This window comes from Notolepis coatsorum (genome assembly GCF_963971535.1).
Source record: "Notolepis coatsorum genome assembly, chromosome: 10".
Lineage (NCBI taxonomy): Eukaryota > Metazoa > Chordata > Actinopteri > Aulopiformes > Paralepididae > Notolepis > Notolepis coatsorum.
The window spans coordinates 15,308,682-15,328,486 of NC_140174.1; the positions used below are offsets into that span (position 1 = coordinate 15,308,682).

Sequence of the window (19,805 nt, forward strand, 5' to 3'; positions counted from 1 at the left end):
TTGTAGTCTTGTTTTTAGTGCCTTTGAGGTGCTTTGGTACCATGAGGTGCAACCATAGTCGTAGTACCCTTGAATGATTGCTCCTGTTAGAGTCTTCAGAGTATTCTTGTTTACCAGAGAGGAGATCCGGTACAAGAATCTTGTTCGTTGGTTTACTTTTTTGATTACATTGGTTGCCATTTTGTTACAGGAAAGATTTGCCTCTAGGCAAGCAGTATAGGGGGGGGGGGGGGGGGGGGGCAGCACATCTGGATTAGATTGCGCACACATCAAGAATCATTTGCCCAGGCTGTGTGTGACTTAGAGAGCGCCGTGCGTTCACACAGTCTTTTGTTTATGCTTGTTGTCCAGCCCTGCTGTAAAGTTTGTGTGGAGGCCCTCCTCGAGACCGACCACTTGTCGGAGAGAAAGGCCTTCGGGGGCCAAGACAAACATGTCGACAGGCAGCTCTAAATATGGTCATAATTCCCATTGAGAGATTTTCAGCTCCTTATATGAGCAGCGGTCCAGACCGTAAGTCTGAAGTGTGTGTGTGTGTGTGTGTGTGTGACTGTGTATCAGAGAGAGGGAGAGAGAAAAAGAAGAGGGAGACAGAGAGAGAGAGGAAGGAGAGAGGGGGCGTTGGTGGGGGCGGTGGAGAGCATGTATAATGAAGATTCTCACCACATGGTTGTACCAGGAGTGTGAATCATCGGGCCAGGAGGGACCACAAGGATGATGAACCGAACTACGGTGTGTCGGTTTAATACGTCCCAGTCCCAAAGAACAGACGATGGAATCACCACAAGTAAAGGCAGAACTGAGGGGTGTCATAGGGGATCATTCAGTAGTGGTGTAGACGCGGTCCTCAGGACGAATATAGCCTGGAGGTGGTGGAACTAGTGGTGTTGACATGGCAGGGGACAGGGGCAGTGGTGGTCGCTAGCTTATTAGTAGATGACTTTAGATAGAGGTACGACTGCTAGCTTACTAGTAGATGACTTTAGATAGAGGTACGACTGCTAGCTTACTAGTAGATGACTTTAGATATAGGTAAGTTTCAAGTTCAAGTTTCTTTATTAGTTGTCATACAGAAGTACAGAATACTTTTATACAAAATGCTTCTTTCTGTTACGCTCCAGAGACTGTGCTAGGCAAAAATAGATAAGTATAAAATAAGTATAGCAAGTATAAAATAGAAGTCAAGTACGTAGACAAAAGTGTTCAGTATATACATATATACAATGCTCAATGTAGAGTAGAAGTAACTGAGTTACCATACAATATACTATACAGTGCAAAGCAGAAGTGGGATGAGGTACAATTTAGGTACAATTTACAGTAAGGTGTAATGAGGTATGGGTTGTAGTGCAAATTCTTTACCAATAAATATAAAGTGTGCTTAGGTGTTCTAAAGTGGTTAAAGTGGGTGCTGCAGTGAGTTGTTTGTTTAAAGTGAGTGTTTGCGTGTGGATGTGTGTGCTGTGAGTGCATTTGATGGTTGTTACATAGTGTTATTGTTCGTTGAGCATCCTGATGGCCTGGGGATAGAAGCTTCTTCTGAGTCTCTCTGTGCTTGCCATGAGACTCCGGTATCGCTTGCCTGACCACAGCAGTTCAAAGAGGCAGTTGTTTGTGTGGCTGGAGTCTTTGATAATTCTCTTAGCCTTGCCCATGCACCGCTTGTTGTAAATGCCCTGGAGAGTGGGAAGCCCCCCTCCAATTGAGCGTTCGGCTGAACGGGCCACTCTCTGTAGTCTGCTACGGTCTTGTGCGGTGCTATTCCCAAACCAGGAGGTGATATTGCCAGTCAGGATGCTCTCCTTTTTTTTTTTAAACTTTGGCCATTCCCCTGGCTCTTTTATGTGTTTATCACATTTATACTGGTCAAGGATGACCGACAGAAACAGGCTGAAAGGGTTCAGATGGGGGGGAAGACACTCTGGGAAAGGCACGGCTGCAGTCGGGATTCGAACTCGCTAAGCCCCAGATCCGTGACGAGCACGGTTGTCCACAGCGCTGAAATAGCGCTCGCGGTACGTGGTGAGCTACTGGAGCTCCCCTGTCAGGATGCTCTCTATTGTGCATGAGTAGAAGTTCTTAAGGATCTTCTGACTGACTTGGAACTTCCTTAGGCGCCTGAGGAAGTAGAGGCGTTGCTGTCAATGTGTGTGGTCCATGTCAAGTCCTCGGATATGTGGACTCCGAGGTAATTAAAACTGTTCACTCTCTCAACCGGTGCCCCGTCGATGCTGAGGGGGCTGTAGTCCCTGACCCCCGACCTCCTAAAGTCCACAATCATCTCCTTTGTTTTGCTGACGTTCAGGGAGAGGCTGTTCTCTTGACACCATCCCGCTAGAACATTGACCTCTTCCAGGTAGGCCCTCTCGTCGTTTGCAGAGATCAGGCCCACCACTACTGTGTCGTCAGCAAATTTGATGATTGTGTTGTTGTTCCGCTGTGCCACACAGTCATGTGTGTACAGGGAGTAGAGGAGGGGACTCAGAACACAGCCCTGGGGGGCCCCTATGTTGAGAGTGATGGATGAGGAGGTGCAGTTGCCTGCTCTCACCACCTGGGGTCTGCCCGTCAGGAAGTCCAAGACCCACTGGCAGAGGTCATAGTTCACGCCCAGGTCCCTGAGCTTGGCTATGAGTTTGGAGGGGACTATAGTATTGAATGCTGAGCTGTAGTCAATGAACAGCATTCTCACATAGTTCCCCTGCCTCTTGTCCAGGTGTGATGCTGCTGTGTGCAGCACATGGGCTATGGCGGTATGTTGGGGCGGTATGCAAATAGCAGGGGGTCCAGGTTGATGGGGAGGGAGGAGCAGATGTAGCCCTTTACTAGCTTCTCAAAGCACTTCATGGCTATGGAGGTGAGAGCTACAGGGCGGTAGTCGTTGAGGCAAGCAGGCTTGTATTTTTTGGGTACAGGGATAATAGTGGACTTCTTCAGACAGGTGGGGATGACAGCCTGTTCCAAGGACAGGTTAAATATGTCAGTGAATACCGGGGCCTGTTGGTCGGCACAGACTTTTAGGATGCGGCCGGGGATACCATCCGGTCCTGCTGCCTTCCTGATATAGGTCCTCCTCACCTCATGTTCTGTTACCCTGAACACTGAGTCTCCATCAGCAGTGTCCCCCCCCTCCATTGCAGTGGTTTGTAGGCTGGTGCTGTTATTACCAGCCTCAAACCTCGCATAGAAGGTATTGAGATCATTTGCTAAGGAGATGTCACTGTTCAGCTTGAGGGAGGTGCCTTTGTAATCTCATCGTTCTGAGGCCCTGCCACATAGCTCTAGAGTCAGCCTGTTCATATTGAAGTTCAATTTTATCCCTGTAGCGCCTCTTTGCCTCTATTACTACTCTCCTGACGTTGTGTCTCGCCACCTTGTGGTCATTCATGTTGCCTGCCACAAGCCCGGCGTTGTAGGCTGACGTGCGCGCTTTCAGAGCCTCACAGACGGATTTGTCTACCCAGGGCTTTTGGTTTGGGTAAACTCTAATTGTGGTAGTGGGGATTGTTTCTTCCACCAAAGTACAAACAAAGTCCAGCACTGTCTCCGTGTAGTCATTAATGTTATCTATGTTATCGCGGAACACCCCCCAGTCTACATTCAAGTGCAGCTTGGAGTGTGCCCTCTGATTCCACAGACCATAGTAAGCTAGACTGCTAGCTTACTAGTAGATGACTTTACATAGAGGTAAGACTGCTAGCTTACTTGTAGATAACTTTGCATAGAGGTAAGACTGCTAGCTTACTATAGATGACTTTAGATAGAGGTAAGACTGCTAGCTTACTATAGATGACTTTAGATAGAGGTAAGACTGCTAGCTTACTAGTAGATTACTTTAGATAGAGGTAAAACTGCTAGCTTACTTGTAAATAACCTTAGATAGAGGTAAGACTGCTAGCTTACTTGTAGATGACTTTAGATGGAGGTAAGACTGCTAAAGCTTACTAGTAGATGACTTTAGATAGAGGTACTGTAAGACTTCTAGCTTACTTGTAGATAACCTTAGATAGAGGTACTGTAAGACTTCTAGCTTACTCGTAAATAACCTTAGATAGAGGTAAGACTGCTCTATGACTTTAGATAGAGGTAAAACTGCTAGCTTACTTGTAGATAACCTTAGATAGAGGTAAGACTGCTAGCTTACTAGTAGATTACTTTAGATAGAGGTACTGTAAGACTGCTAGCTTACTTGTAGATAACCTTAGATAGAGGTATGACTGCTAGCTTATTAGTAGATTACTTTATATAGATGTAAGACTGCAGAATTATCCCCCTTTAAACAGCCTTCCATGAAACCTCCGCTTGGTTTCTTTAGTCAGACATTAAAGGGTCCAGGATGATGACATACTGCTGTGAACTTCCACCAGTGAAGCGATGTTTCTGGACGTTTTCTACAGGAGCAGGAAGCATTTTTATCCACTGTGGCTGTTTTTTTTTTTTTTTTACCGTTATAGATGAAAACGCCCCTCACACAGATCCACACATTCAAGTTCAAGTTCTTTATTGTCAAATACACAACAATATAGGGGGCATTGCAGGTAATGAAATGTTTGTGTTTCGAGCTCAGACTCAACGGTGCACAATTAACACTATGGTCGCCAAAAACGCCGTAGGACGTCATTCCCCGCCATGCTCATTCTGCCAAAGACGCCGTACCACGTCTTTGATATCAATATTTCAAAAATCTGTGATCAAAATCATATTTCTCCCCCGGAGACTTGAGATCTACTGTTGATCCCCTCTCAACTCTCCAACGGTTCAAGAGCGCCATCTGGTGGCCGAGCGGCGGATCGCCCAGAGCAGAAACAGGAAATGGAAGCTGGTGCTCATTCCAATTCGGTCCGATCACTCGCTAATAGTCCCAGGACTCTAGCTAGACACAACGGATAGCAATCCGTTACCAATAACTCGATAAACAACATGATTTGGACGTATATACTATTATACAACCTGGAAATGGATCGCATATTTCTACATCCCATAATAGGAATATTTCTGTTCCACGCTCATCGCCCAACGCTATGAGGAAGCTACGGTAAGATTCAGCGTTATTTTTTAACGTGTTCGATACTAAATGCTCTAATGATCATATCACCCACACTAGATGAATCATCTAACGTTGGCCACGGAATTATAAACGACCCCCCCCCATCCGGTCAACATCAGATGATCAGTAGTAACTTCTAGAAGCACGTCCATTTGAATTTTTTTATCTCGTGCAGATTCCTATCAAACTGTATTTGATCATCAATATAATGCATTTGGGGCTATAAATCACGTTCTGGAGAAAGCTGCAGAAAACGATAAAAACATACTTATACTTTAGACCGTATTTTAGTATGAATATGTGAATGAAAAAGTATAACGTTGCTACACCCTGAACAATAGATACTTGATGTTGAATGGGCCATAGTAATGTCAATTTAGCAATACAATTAAAAAAGTTATAGCCCTGCAAAGAAGGGGAACTTCTCCATAGACAAATAGAGCTGGCGGAGGATGGTATATTAAGAATATAAGCCTGGCGACCAAAGTGTTAAGAAACAACAATGAATACAAGAATGGTAACAATAAGTAGTAGTAGTAACATCCAAATAAGAAAGTGTCTTGCGTATATAGTGTATGTGCATATTAACACTTTGAGTGCCGGGACACGTCTTCTCACGTCTTTGCTGGCCATGCTAAAGTTGCCGGGGGACGCTGTACAGCGTCCTTATATCAATATTTCAAAAATCTGCGATCGGATTTATAATGTCCCTCCGCTGGCCTGAGATCCACCAGCAGGACCCACTGAGCTCTCTGGCGGTTCAGGAGCGCCATCTGGTGGCCGATCGGCGCAACCGCTTAACAGGAAGCGCAGTAGAGGTTTTGCTGGTCGGCCATATTACTTCCGGGCACTCGGTATAGGTTCCGGCACTCTAGCTCGTCACACTACATAGCGATCGATTGCCAATAACTCGATAAACAACATGATTTGGACGTATATACCATTATACAAGCTGGAGATGGACCGGGTAATAATATATCCCATAATGATAAAATTTCTACTCGACGATGATCGCCCAACGGCGCGCGGAGACTGGGGTGAGTTTCAGCGTGTAACGTTACCGTCTTCGATAATAACTGATATTATCAACATTTGACCCACATTAGATGATTGGTATAACGCTGCCCACGGAATTATAAACGCCCCCTCGCCCATCCGGTCAACATCAGATGACGTGTAGTAACTTCTAGAAGTACGTCTAGTTGGAATTTTTTATATCGCGCTGATTGCCATCAAACTGTATTTCATCATCAATATAATGCATTTGGGGCTATATATCACGTTCTGGAGAAAGCTGCAGAAAGAGATGAAAACATACTTATACATTAGACCATACTTTACTATGAATATGTGAATGAAAAAGTTTAACGTTGCTACACAATGAACAATACATATAGGACTTTGAATGGGTCCTAATAATGGCAATGTAGCAATAGAATTTAAACAGGTTATAGCCCTGCAAAGAAGGGGACTTTCTCCATAGACAAATAGCGCTGGCAATCTATGGTATATCATTAATTTAACCTTAGGCAACCAAAGTGTTAAGGTACAGTGCAGAGTGCGTGTGTGTGTGTGTGTGTGTGTGTGTGTGTGTGTGTGTGTGTGTGTGTGTGTTCAAGAGTTTTTCTTTGGCTATCTGGCTATCTCCTGTTCGCACCGGGGATCTGCCCGGTACAGCTTCCCTGGAACAGTTCGGGGGTCCAATGCCTTGCTCAAGGGCACTTCAGTAGTAGTTGGCTGGGTAGAGTAGAATGTTTATTCACCCCCACCTCACCCAGTTTCCCCTGAGTGACAATCCAGGGTTTTGAACTGGCAACCTTTCCGTCACAACTCAAGTGAGGAAGGAAGTCGTCTGGTAGAGTAGACACACGCCCGTGGATGGGACTGACGGGTATATCTGACTGGTATTAACTTCCCACCCTGATCTTAAACTGTGACGACTGAGTGACGAGAGGGAAGAAAGAGGCTGGAATTTTGCTATCGGTTGCCAAGCAGCCTTCCTCCTCTGCTTCCTCTTCGTCCTGGCACGCTGAGATATGGACACAGAGTATTGGTCTTGGACTAGACCTCCATCTCTGTAGTGGCAGAGTCTTGGTCTTGGACTCGGATGTGTTTTCTCTGGGGCTGAGGCCTTTGGAGAATTAAGATTAGCTACAATAATTCTACTGTGCAACATAGAAACCCCGTAAAGCAGTTGCATGTATTTCTAGGAAATGGTAATAATTATAAATGGTGATTTGAAACCCAAACGTCCAAGGATCACCATTATTATTACATTTTATATTATATATACTGTAGTGTACAGTATATGCAACTGCTTTTTAATTTGAATTCCAATATTGTCGTTATGCCAATTCCCTCCTGGTCGTTGCGCTGCCCTACTGTCGATCTGGGGATGGTGTGTAGACTACCGCATGCTGCCCTACTGTTGGTCTGAGGAGGGTGTAGACTACCACATGCTGCCCTACTGTTGGTCTGGGGAGGGTGTAGACTACCACATGCTGCCCTACTGTTGGTCTGGGGAGGGTGTAGACTACCACATGCTGCCCTACTGTTGGTCTGGGGAGGGTGTAGACTACCACATGCTGCCCTACTGTTGGTCTGGGGAGGGTGTAGACTACTACATGCTGCCCTACTGTTGGTCTGGGGAGGGTATACTACCACATGCTGCCCTACTCTCGGTCTGGGGAGGGTGTAGACTACCACATGCTGCCCTACTGTTGGTCTGGGGGGGGGGTGTAGACTACCACATGCTGCCCTACTGTTGGTCTGGGGAGGGTGTAGACTACCACATGCTGCCCTACTGTCAGTCTGGGGAGGGTGTAGACTACCACATGCTGCCCTACTGTCGGTCTGGGGAGGGTATACTACCACATGCTGCCCTACTCTCGGTCTGGGGAGGGTGTAGACCAGTGGTGCCCAACCAGTCGATCGCGATCGACAGGTAGATCGCGGGCTGATTTCAAGTAGATCTCGATTAATAAAATTTGATTATTAAATTTTTAAATTTTTTTATTTTTTTGCTAAATCAACTTTGCCTCTCCTTGTTAACTACAACAAGCAATGCTGTTTGTTATTTAAGATGAGGTTGGACTCTGCACTGACAGATTTGTGTTCATTATGCTGCTTTTATAAAGCCTCAAATGACTGCTTACAATATACAATTTTGGCTGGTAGCTCTCGGCTAAGTGGTAAATTAAAAAGTAGATCTTGGTTCAAAAAAGGTTAGGCACCCCTGGTGTAGACTATCACATGCTGCCCTACTGTTGGTCTGGGGGGGGTGTAGACTACCACATGCTGCCCTACTGTTGGTCTGGGGGGGGTGTAGACTACCACATGCTGCCCTACTGTTGGTCTGGGGGGGGGTGTAGACTACCACATGCTGCCCTACTGTCGGTCTGGGGAGGGTGTAGACTACCACATGCTGCCCTACTGTCGGTCTGGGGAGGGTGTAGACTACCACATGCTGCCCTACTGTTGGTCTGGGGAGGGTGTAGACTACCACATGCTGCCCTACTGTTGGTCTGGGGGGGGTGTAGACTACCACATGCTGCCCTACTGTCGGTCTGGGGAGGGTGTAGACTACCACATGCTGCCCTACTGTCGGTCTGGGGAGGGTGTAGACTACCACATGCTGCCCTACTGTCGGTCTGGGGAGGGTGTAGACTACCACATGCTGCCCTACTGTCGGTCTGGGGAGGGTGTAGACTACCACATGCTGCCCTACTGTCGGTCTGGGGAGGGTGTAGACTACCACATGCTGCCCTACTGTCGGTCTGGGGAGGGTGTAGACTACAACATGCCTCCTCTGATACATGTGGAGTCACCAGCCGCTTCCTTTCACCTGACGGCTAGGAGTTTCACTGGGAGAGCGTAACACGTGCAGAGGTTCACGCTATCTCCCGCAGATCCCCGATCGACCAGTAGGAGTCGCTATTGCAACGACCGGGACTCATACCCCACCGGCTTCCCACCTGCGAACACTGACAATTGTGTTCGTAGGGACAGCTGACCAAGCCAGAGGTACCGCTGCTGGGAATTGAACCCGAGGCTATGAACAAAGAGATAAATAATACTTCTAGAACCGTACACACTAGTATTGCAGAGTGTGTATATAGATATATTGTACATGTAGGTTGTGTGTCAATTTCAACTCTCCTCTCCTCTGACCGGTCAATGTTTTAATTAATTGTCTTCCTATTTGGCCCGCCTCTCTGTGTCCTCGCTCAACTCTGCGCGTCTGATTCGTGTGTGGGCTGAGCTGCTGCTGTGTTATTGGTCACTGAGTCTGTCTGTCTCCCCTCAGGAGTGCCTGACCCGCCTAACTACCCTCTCAGTCCTCGTATTGTTGTGTTTGGTACGTAACTGTTTGCATGTGTGGTTCACAAGTCATCTGCTGTCTGTCCATTGACTCAGCCACGTCTCTTTTACCATTCCACACCCCGTCTCCGTCCCGGCCTCTACCCCTGCTGCCCTGCCTCTACCCCTGCTGCCCTGCCTCTACCTCTGCTGCCCTGCCTCTACCTCTGCTGCCCTGCCTCTACCTCTGCTGCCCTGCCTCTGCTGCCTCTACCCCTGCTGCCCTGCCTCTACCCCTGCTGCCCTGCCTCTACCCCTGCTGCCCTGCCTCTACCCCTGCTGCCCTGCCTCTACCCCTGCTGCCCTGCCTCTACCTCTGCTGCCCTGCCTCTACCCCTGCTGCCCTGCCTCTACCCCTGCTGCCCTGCCTCTGCTGCCTCTACCCCTGCTGCCCTGCCTCTACCCCTGCTGCCCTGCCTCTACCCCTGCTGCCCTGCCTCTACCCCTGCTGCCCGGCCTCTACCCCTGCTGCCCTGCCTCTACCCCTGCTGCCCTGCCTCTGCTGCCTCTACCCCTGCTGCCCTGCCTCTACCCCTGCTGCCCTGCCTCTACCCCTGCTGCCCTGCCTCTACCCCTGCTGCCCTGCCTCTACCTCTGCTGCCCTGCCTCTACCCCTGCTGCCCTGCCTCTACCCCTGCTGCCCTGCCTCTACCCCTGCTGCCCTGCCTCTACCTCTCTACCTCTGCTGCCCTGCCTCTACCTCTGCTGCCCTGCCTCTACCTCTGCTGCCCTGCCTGCTTGTCTTTAACACACACCTCATGGGCTTACAGTAGCTGTTGTCACTGTACTAATGTATCAACTGTAAACACAGTCAGAAACCATCTAGAATTCCCACCACAAACCAACCTCAGCCTCCACCTCAACCTCCACCTCAACCTCCACCTCAGCCTCCACCTCCACCTCAACCTCCACCTCCACCTCCACCTCCACCTCCACCTCCACCTCCACCTCCACCTCCACCTCAACCTCAACCTCCACCTCCACCTCCACCTGCACCTCCACCTCCACCTGCACCTCCACCTCCACTTCTCCGCCATCACCCTGCACTTCCATCACACCATTTTGTTTACAACACCTACTTTCAATCTATACTCTCCCTGTCTCTCTCTCTCTCTCTCTCTCTCTCTCTCTCTCTCTCTCTCTCTCTCTCTCTCTCTCTCTCTCTCTCTCTCTCTCTCTCTCTCTCTCTCTCTCTCTCTCTAGATGCCCTGCTCGCCGACTTGGAGAACACCGGCTCTCCTCTGGCCAGGCACCCCGTCCTCCTCACCTCTGACCCCCCCACGACCTCCGAACCTGCCACCGCCGCCGCCCAGGACCCCGCCCAGAGTAGGCCCCCGCCCCCGGCCTACACCCCTCAGCAGGTAGGGGGACACACATCGGACCACAGCCGCGGTTCCACATGAAAGCCTTTCCCATCCGTAGACTTGTCTGTGGAAGCCCACCACATCACCGCAAATATATTCCCCAAACCGGTGATATTAAAAGCACCTCTTATTGCATGTTTTTTATTTGATTTTATTTGATTTTATTTTATTTTTATTTGTCTTGAACATAGAAACATAAAACAAGTTTAAAAAACAAAAAGGTAAATATATTTCCATACAATAAGTGTTCGAGAAGGAACACTTCTATCAAGCCCTGCCCATTCCAGCTCCTAGTGATCAACAGTGTCAGACTGGTTGTACTGGGCAGCTCATAGTGGTCAACAGTGTCAGACTGGTTGTACTGAGCAGCTCCTAGTGGTCAACAGTGTCAGACTGTGGTTGTACTGGGCAGCTCCTAGTGGTCAACAGTGTCAGACTGTGGTTGTACTGGGCAGCTCCTAGTGGTCAACAGTGTCAGACTGTGGTTGTACTGGGCAGCTCCTAGTGGTCAACAGTGTCAGACTGTGGTTGTACTGGGCAGCTCCTAGTGGTCAACAGTGTCAGACTGTGGTTGTACTGGGCAGTTTCTAGTGGTCAACAGTGTCAGACTGTGGTTGTACTGGGCAGATCCTAGTGGACAACAGTGTCAGACTGGTTGTACTGGGCAGCTCCTAGTGGTCAACTGTCAGACTGTGGTTGTACTGAGCAGCTCCTAGTGGTCAACAGTGTCAGACTGTGGTTGTACTGGGCAGCTCCTAGTGGTCAACAGTGTCAGACTGTGGTTGTACTGGGCAGCTCCTAGTGGTCAACAGTGTCAGACTGTGGTTGTACTGGGCAGCTCCTAGTGGTCAACAGTGTCAGACTGTGGTTGTACTGGGCAGCTCCTAGTGGTCAACAGTGTCAGACTGTGGTTGTACTGGGCAACTCCTAGTGGTCAACAGTGTCAGACTGTGGTTGTACTGGGCAGTTTCTAGTGGTCAACAGTGTCAGACTGTGGTTGTACTGGGCAGATCCTAGTGGTCAACAGTGTCAGACTGTGGTTGTACTGGGCAGTTTCTAGTGGTCAACAGTGTCAGACTGTGGTTGTACTGGGCAGATCCTAGTGGTCAACAGTGTCAGACTGTGGTTGTACTGGGCAGATCCTAGTGGTCAACAGTGTCAGACTGTGGTTGTACTGGGCAGCTCCCAGGTGGGATTGTGAAGCAGGGCGTTGCCGCGTTCCTGAAAAAGAGCATCTGTGCTCAGAGAACTTACTCTGGGTAGATACAAGATACAAGATACAAGATACTTTAATGCCACACAACAATGGTTGGTGGTAATTGTTTTCGGTACAGATTGTTAAGCACTGGTTACATCAAACATGAAAGTGGTGTGCTGGGTGAGAGGGGTCATTGACTATTTTAACAGAGCGGGTGAGTGTGCGTGAGGTGTAGATGGAGTCCAGAGAGGGGAGGGGACAGCCAATTATTTTGGAGGCTGTCTTGATGATGCGTTGGAGTTTGTGTTTGGTGTGTTTGTCAGTGGAACCGTACCAGACTGTGATGGATGAGGTGAGGATACTTTGAATTATGGCAGTGTAAAATTGGACCAGCAGGTGTTGTTGGACTCTGTACTTCCTCAGTTGCCTGAGGAAGTACAGGCGCTGCTGGGCCTTTTTGATGATGGCAGTGGTGTTAATGTCCCATTTGAGTTTATTGCTGATGTGGGTGCAGAGGAACTTGAATGAATCAGTTAGGGTTATGGGTTGGTCTGCGATGGTTATTGGGAGTATGGGTGTTTTTTTTGAAGTCCTGAAGTCTATGGCAATTTCCATGGTTTTGGAGGTGTTGAGCAGGAGGTTGTTGGATGCGCACCACCTCACTGCTCTGTCCACCTCCTAAATGGACTCGTCGTTGTTGGAGATGAAAGGTAAAAAGAAACTAATTCCAGTTAAACACTCTGACGCAGGAACGAGTAGCGTACTCAGGAAAACTGACATGATATGAGGTCGTTTTGCCAGCCATGCTACTCGTTCCTGCATGACGGTGTTTGTGTTAGGTGTTTGGAGGTACAGAGCATGTTAGGTGTTTGGAGGTACAGAGCATATGACTTGTGAAGACTGAGACCTGGATTATACTGCATGCTGTGCTGATGAGAGTTTGTAAACAGGTGTTTGATATAGTTTTGCTGTTGTTAAATATGACTAGCGTTATTTGGATTCTATGGAGACATGCGAGGAGAAAAACACTCAAGGCATCACTTGAGTGATTTAGATACAGATGATAATTTGTTGGTGAAGTGTTCCTTTTTTTAAAGCCCCTTCCTAGAGCTGTTCTGTTGGTGCAGCGGAGTGTAGCTTTACCTGCTACACCACATGCTACACCTTGTTGTGACAAGAAACAAGCCAAAGGCTGCGTTCACACTGAAGGTGAACGGCCCAAATCTGATCTCTTGATTGATTGATTGATTGATTGATTGATTGATTGATTGATTGATTGATTGATTGATTGAAAACTTGAATGAACAGATTGCAGAATGGGTACAATACAGTACGGCTCAATACACACAATTGTTAAGGGGATACAGACCAGAGAAAGGCTTTCGTCTTGTTTACATCAGGGTCCCCCATTTTCAATTCATAATGACATTTATGACATACACAACATACAGCTATAATAATCTAATCTAATCATCTAATCTAATCATGACATTTATGACATACATGACATACAGATATACAGTACTGTTACATTTTGTGACATACAAGATATGCAAATATACAGTACTGTTAGACAGAGATCCTAACAGAAAATATATACATACGAGGGGGAGGGAACTGTACATTAGGAGTGGGTGGGTGGGTGGGAGGGGGGCGTCAGACATTTACAGGGGACAGTTTCGAATTGCAGCCTCCCATAGGTGCTCTTTGCTCTTTGTGTACAGTGTGAACAGCACAAATCATATGGAATATGATCTTTTCAATTCTGATTTGGGCCACTTTCATATGTGGTCCTAAATCCTAAATATAGAGTAAAAGCGGTATATTGTATAGTTTCTTTAATAGTTGTCATACAGAAGTACAGAATACTTTTATAAAAATGCTTCTTTCTTTTACGCTCCAGAGACTGTGCTAGACAAAAAAGTATGAAATAAAATAAGTATAGCATGTAAAAAATAGAATGTAAAAAAAATAGAAGTCACGTACGTAGACACAAGTGTTCAGTATGTACATATGTACAATGTTCAATGCAGAATAGAAGTAACTGAGTTACCATTATACAATGCAATATACTAATATACAATATACTATATAGTGCAAAGCAGAAATGGGATGAGGTACAATTTAGGTACAATTTACAGTAAGGTGTACTGAGGTATGGGTTGTAGTGCAAATTCTTTGCCAATAAATATAAAGTGTGTCTAGGTGTTCTAAAGTGTGGAGAGTGGGTGCTGCAGTGTGTTGTTTGTTTAAAGTGAGTGTGTCCTTGTGGATGTGTGTGCTGTGAGTGCATTTGATGGTTGTTGCATAGTGTTATTGTTCGTTGAGCAACCTGATGGCCTGGGGATAGAAGCTTCTTCTGAGTCTTTCTGTGCTTGCCATGAGACTCCGGTATCGCTTGCTTGACCGCAGCAGTTCAAAGAGGCAGTTGTTTGGGTGGCTGGAGTCCTTGATAATTCTCTTAGCCTTACCCCTGTATAGTAGTGTACATAGGACCCAGTGCCTTAATTCGTAGCTAACATTGTATTGCATTATCTCAGGACTTTAACATGTCTATTTTATCATGTCTATTTTATTATTCAGTATTATTGCATAATCAAAGCGGGCATGGCCACCCGCATTTCACTGTATGCCCTGGTATGTATGTGACAAATAAACCTCTTGAATCTTGAATCTTGAAATCAGATACAGGTCTGGTTTGTTTTAATTCGCTGACCTCCACTGCATCCAACTTATAAATATTAAACCTTAAACCCTGACTTCAGTGTCCTCCATGTTTTACGTCCATCTTCTTTATTGTTAAACCGCGCATGCGGGTCAGTTCAGGAGCAGTGACCAGTTCACACGGGAATCTGATATTAGCCACATTTAAATAATAATGTGAACAGCCAAACAAAATAAATCATATCTGAGCAATAATTCAGAATTGAGCACTGAGGCTTTGCAGTCATGTGACTCTCATGCAACTCTAGATTGACATTCGTCACAATTTGTTTTTACGTCCATCTTCTTTATTGTTAATTTGTGCATGCGGGTCTCACACTGGAATCTTTTTTTTTTGTCTTTTTCGTTGTCGTTCAGACCGTTTCTGCCGCCATGAAGTCCAATGGCTCACAGAACTCCAACCCAGACAAGCTATACAGGTAACTGCGCCCCCGGATTCTTAATTACTCAATTACATCCAAGGTTGAGGAGTATTCGATTATTAACGGGATTATAGGAAATCTGATTAGAACACAGTTTACATGTACTTTTGAAAGAATGCATGTTTGAAGGGGAAGATGTGTTTGTGAGATTATGGACACATCTCTTCTTTTTTTGTGCCTGTTTTCCTGTTTTTCTATTTCAACCAGTTCAGTGGTTGAAACAGAGTATTATTTCAATATATCCCTGTGAATATGAAACATTTACTTTTTACTATAGGCATACCTTCCTGGACATTTACATAAACATTTTACTGTACATTTGACTGTATATTTTCAGACTGTATATTTCAGAATTTTAGAATGTATATACATATTTTAGAATGTATATCTCTGACTGTGTATTTTTATTTGTACTTTTATTCTTATTCTTATTCCTATTCTCATTTGTGACTTTTGACTAACTGGATGTTCATTGTGAGCGATCTGTGGTGCTGAATTTCCCTCGGGATCAATAAAGTACTTCTATTCTATTCTAAATATCTCTTTAAATATTGGATATGAGCGAATGGCTAGAGCCATTCAGTTTACTGGGGCAAGACGCCCAGTGGTCTCAAATGCACTTATAGGAGTCACATGGATCTGATATCAGATTAGAACCAGGAAATATTGCAGGTCTTCATTTTCCGCCCAATTGGTTATTGGATTATACTGTAGAAAAGGCTTCGCTCGCAGTTATTTCACTTCATGTTCAAAAAGCCTTTGATCGAGTTTAATGGAGATCCACGTTATTCACAATGCAGACATCTGGTTATGGATCAGTTTATATTAAATAATCCACGTTATTCACAATGCAGACATCTGGTTATGGATTAGTTTATATTAAATGATTGCCAGGATGTTATAGACCCACAGCAGCAGTAGTAGCAAATGGTATTACTTTAACCCTTTCACTACCACACTACCAAAGGGTTAACCCTTTCACTACCACACTACAGAAGGTTAACCCTTTCACTGCCACACTACAGAAGGTTAAACCTTTCACTACCACACTACAGAAGGTTAACCCTTTCACTACCACACTACAGACGGTTAAACCTTTCACTACCACACTACAGAAGGTTAACCCTTTCACTACCACACTACAGACGGTTAACCCTTTCACTACCACACTACAGAAGGTTAACCCTTTCACTACCACACTACAGAAGGTTAACCCTTTTACTACCACACTACAGAAGGTTAACCTTTCACTACCACACTACAGACGGTTAACCCTTTAACTACCACACGGCAAAGTGTTAACCCTTTAACTACCACATGACAAAGTGTTAACCCTTTCACTACCACACTACAGAAGGTTAACCCTTTCACTACCACCCTACAGAAGGTTAACCTTTCACTACCACACTACAGATGGTTAACCCTTTCACTAACACACGACAAAGTGTTAACCCTTTCTGGTAGTGAAAGGTTAACCTTCTGTAGTGTGGTAGTGAAAGGGTTCGAACTCGGAACAAGACCACTTTTGTTTGTTTTGTGCTTAGAACTGTTAACCGAAACCATAAGAACACAAGGAACATAAAGTTGCCCTGTATGCATACTATGCACTCAAGACTGTAGCACTCAAGTTTAACACTGTTTGACGAACAATCCTACTGACCCTTAGCTGCCAGAGTTGCACCCTTCCTGCTGACTTGTTGTACAGAACTTGTAAGTCACTTTGGATGAGACCGTTCAGCTAAATGACTAAATGTAAATGATCTCTTATAAACATGGCAAAATGTTGGAATATAAAGACTATAAATCACCAGACCTTTTAACCCTTTCACTGCCACACGACAGAAGGATAACCCTTTACTATCACACAACCGACGGTCGGGTGGCAGTGAAAGGGTTAACAATTTTGTCCGGCTGGAATAAGTACATTTTGGTCGCTACAGAGGAGATAATCTCCATCTGATGTGATTTTCATTTCACTCAGCTGTGAGGAAGCAGAGAAAGACACAGGCAACAGGAAGAGTTGGAACATGTCCCTGTGATCTGCACTGTAAAGTGCCACCCAGGCCTCCGTTAGCTCAGCGCCGTAGCCAGAAACAATGACTGCATTTACTTACATCCATATTCTAATATTTTCCAGGAGACTGGAGCACTTTGTCTTCGAGTTTGCAAAATGCCAAACGCCATTTACTGTGGCCCGGGATGAGCTCACACGCGGACTGTGAGAGCGGAGTGGCTGGGATGTGTTGATGTTAGTCGGGACACCCGAGGCGTGTTAAACCTCTTACGCTGTTTAGTTTTGTGATCTGTGTGAGGTCTGTTGCCACGGCGACGCTCACAACATTCCGTTTACTCGTGTGCAAAGACATCCTCGTGATGGGGATATGAAGAGGCATACGAACACCCAATAAGCTTCCTTAACACGACCTTAGCGGAAACAACACAAAACAACCCATAATAGGCTACATTCACACTGCCGGCAAAAGTGGCGTGACTCGGACGCGATCAGATCTGTGTTTCACCACAGTGTGAACGGCACAAATCACATGGAATCTGATCTTTTCAATTCTGATTTGGGACACTTTCATACTATGTGGTCCTAAATCAGATACAGGTCTGATTTGTTTTAATTAGCCTCCACTGCATTCAACTTATAAATGAAACCATAAACTGTGACTTCAGTGTCCTCCATGTTTACGTCCATCTTCTTTATTGTTACTTTTGCGCATGCGGGTCGGTTCAGGAGCGCGTGACCAGTTCACACTGGAATCTGATATTGGCCCACTGCGGCTAAGTGGCGCAGTGGGCAAGGCGCTCGCCACTAATGCAGGAGATGCTGGGTTCGAGCCCAGCTCTCGGCATTGCTACCAGCTTGGCTGGTTGTTCATACTAACGCAATTGGCAGTATTAGGGGGTGGGAAGCTGGTGGGTGGGGATCGGACGTTGTGGACAGCGACTCCTACAGGTCGGTTGGTGTGCCTGCGCAGTAGAAGCAGGAAGTGACGGGGGCAGCGTGAGCCTCCAACGTGTTACTCCTCGCCGCTGAGAGATCACGCTGTGCAGGTGAAAAGATGCGACGGCTGCCTCCTCGAGTACCGGAGGGGACACGTGATGCAAGGCTTCGTCCACATTGCAGCCGACCTGTGGGAGGCATGGCCTAACAACGTTCGAGATAGGGGAGGGTAGAATTGGACGATACGAAATTGGGATGGGAGAAAAATAGAAAATGGGAGAAAAAAAGTAGATCAAAAAAGAATAATGTGAACAGCCAAACAAGGAAATCTGATCTGAGCAATGAATCAGAATTGAGCACTAACGCTTGCAGTGTGAACGCAGCCATTTAACAGAGCCGCAGGTGAACATACTGGAAGTAACGATGCTGAGTGGATGTGTGTGAACACAGTCTGCAGTAGTCTTGTTGATCGTGTTAATTCTAAATTACACTGTGGTAGTAAATCATGTTATACTGGGGTCACAGACAGGTCATACAGACAAATTAATCTCTCTCTCTCTCTCCCCCCTCTCTCTGTCTGTCTCTCTCTCTCTCATCTCTGTCTCCCTCTCTGTCTCTCTCTCTCTCTCCCCCCTCTCTCTGTCTGTCTCTATCTCTCTCATCTATGTCTCCCTCTCTGTCTCTCTCTCTCTCTCTCCCCCCTCTCTCTGTCTGTCTCTATCTCTCTCATCTATGTCTCCCTCTCTGTCTCTCTCTCTCTGCCCCCCCCCTCTCTCTATCTCTCTCATCTCTGTCTCCCTCTCTGTCTCTCTCTATCTCCCCTCTCTCTCTCTCTCTCCCCCCTCTCTCTCTCTCTGTCTCTCCCCCTATCCCCCTCTCCCTCTCTGTCTCCCCCCTCTCTCTCTGTATCTCTCGATCTCTATCTATCCATCTATATCTGTATGTCTCTCTCTCTCCCCCCTTCTATCTGTGTCTCTCTCTCTCTGTCTCTCTCTCCCCCCTCTATCTGTCTCTCTCTCCCCCCCTTCTCTCTGCCCCCTAACTCTCTCTCTGCCCCCCCCCCCCTCTCCCCCCCCCCCCTCGCTCTCTCTCTCAGTACTGTATGTAAGCCTCGCTCTCCCCCTGCAGCATTCAGCTCCTCAGTGTTAGGAGGAGGAGGTCTGAGTGAACTGGACCATCTGCTGCAGGAGCTGAACGCCACGCAGTTCAACATCACAGGTTTGTGTGTGTGTGTGTGTGTGTGTGTGTGTGTGTGTGTGTGTGTGTGTGTGTGTGTGTGTGTGTGCTGTGTGTGTGTGTGTGTGTGTGTGTGTGTGTGTGTGTGTGTGTGTGTGTGTGTGTGTGTGTGTGTGTGTGTGTGTGTGTGTGTTCTATAATCTATAGCACCTAGTCTAGTGGCTGAATGTTATATATAGCACCATCTAGTAGTGGCTGAATATTATCTATAGCAGGGGTTCCCAAACTTTTCAGGCCGGGGCCCAGAAAATAAGGCGTCAGAGAGCCGCGGCCCAATGCACATCGTCTGGCTTTTTTTTTCTTTTTTTTTTGCCAGGCGACCGATTTTTTAAGCCAAATATCACTTCAATCCTATTAAGTTAGTTCAAGTTAGTTATTCATTTATATGTGCTATTTATGAGAGGGCTAACTTGTTGCAAAATAATAATGATAATAATAATAGCCTCATTAAAATACTATTGTTGCTTCGGTTGTTTTCAGCATTTTATGTGCATAATCTGTTATT

At 46.4% G+C, this 19,805-nt stretch overlaps 1 protein-coding gene across 2 annotated transcripts in view; it reads left to right on the forward strand.

The window, feature by feature from the left end:
• Positions 1 to 19,805, forward strand: part of LOC311235870 (transforming growth factor beta-1-induced transcript 1 protein-like) — a 50,562-nt gene that overhangs the window by 2,569 nt on the left and 28,188 nt on the right. Inside the window, exons 2-5 of one of the 2 annotated variants that reach the window (XM_084323392.1) lie at positions 9,354 to 9,404; positions 10,610 to 10,767; positions 15,050 to 15,111; positions 19,161 to 19,282. In XM_084323392.1, the coding sequence (XP_084179518.1) occupies positions 9,354 to 9,404; positions 10,610 to 10,767; positions 15,050 to 15,111; positions 19,161 to 19,282 (393 nt within the window). The remainder of the gene's footprint in view (positions 1 to 9,353; positions 9,405 to 10,609; positions 10,768 to 15,049; positions 15,112 to 19,160; positions 19,283 to 19,805) is intronic. The other variant, XM_084323393.1, reaches the window with a different exon arrangement.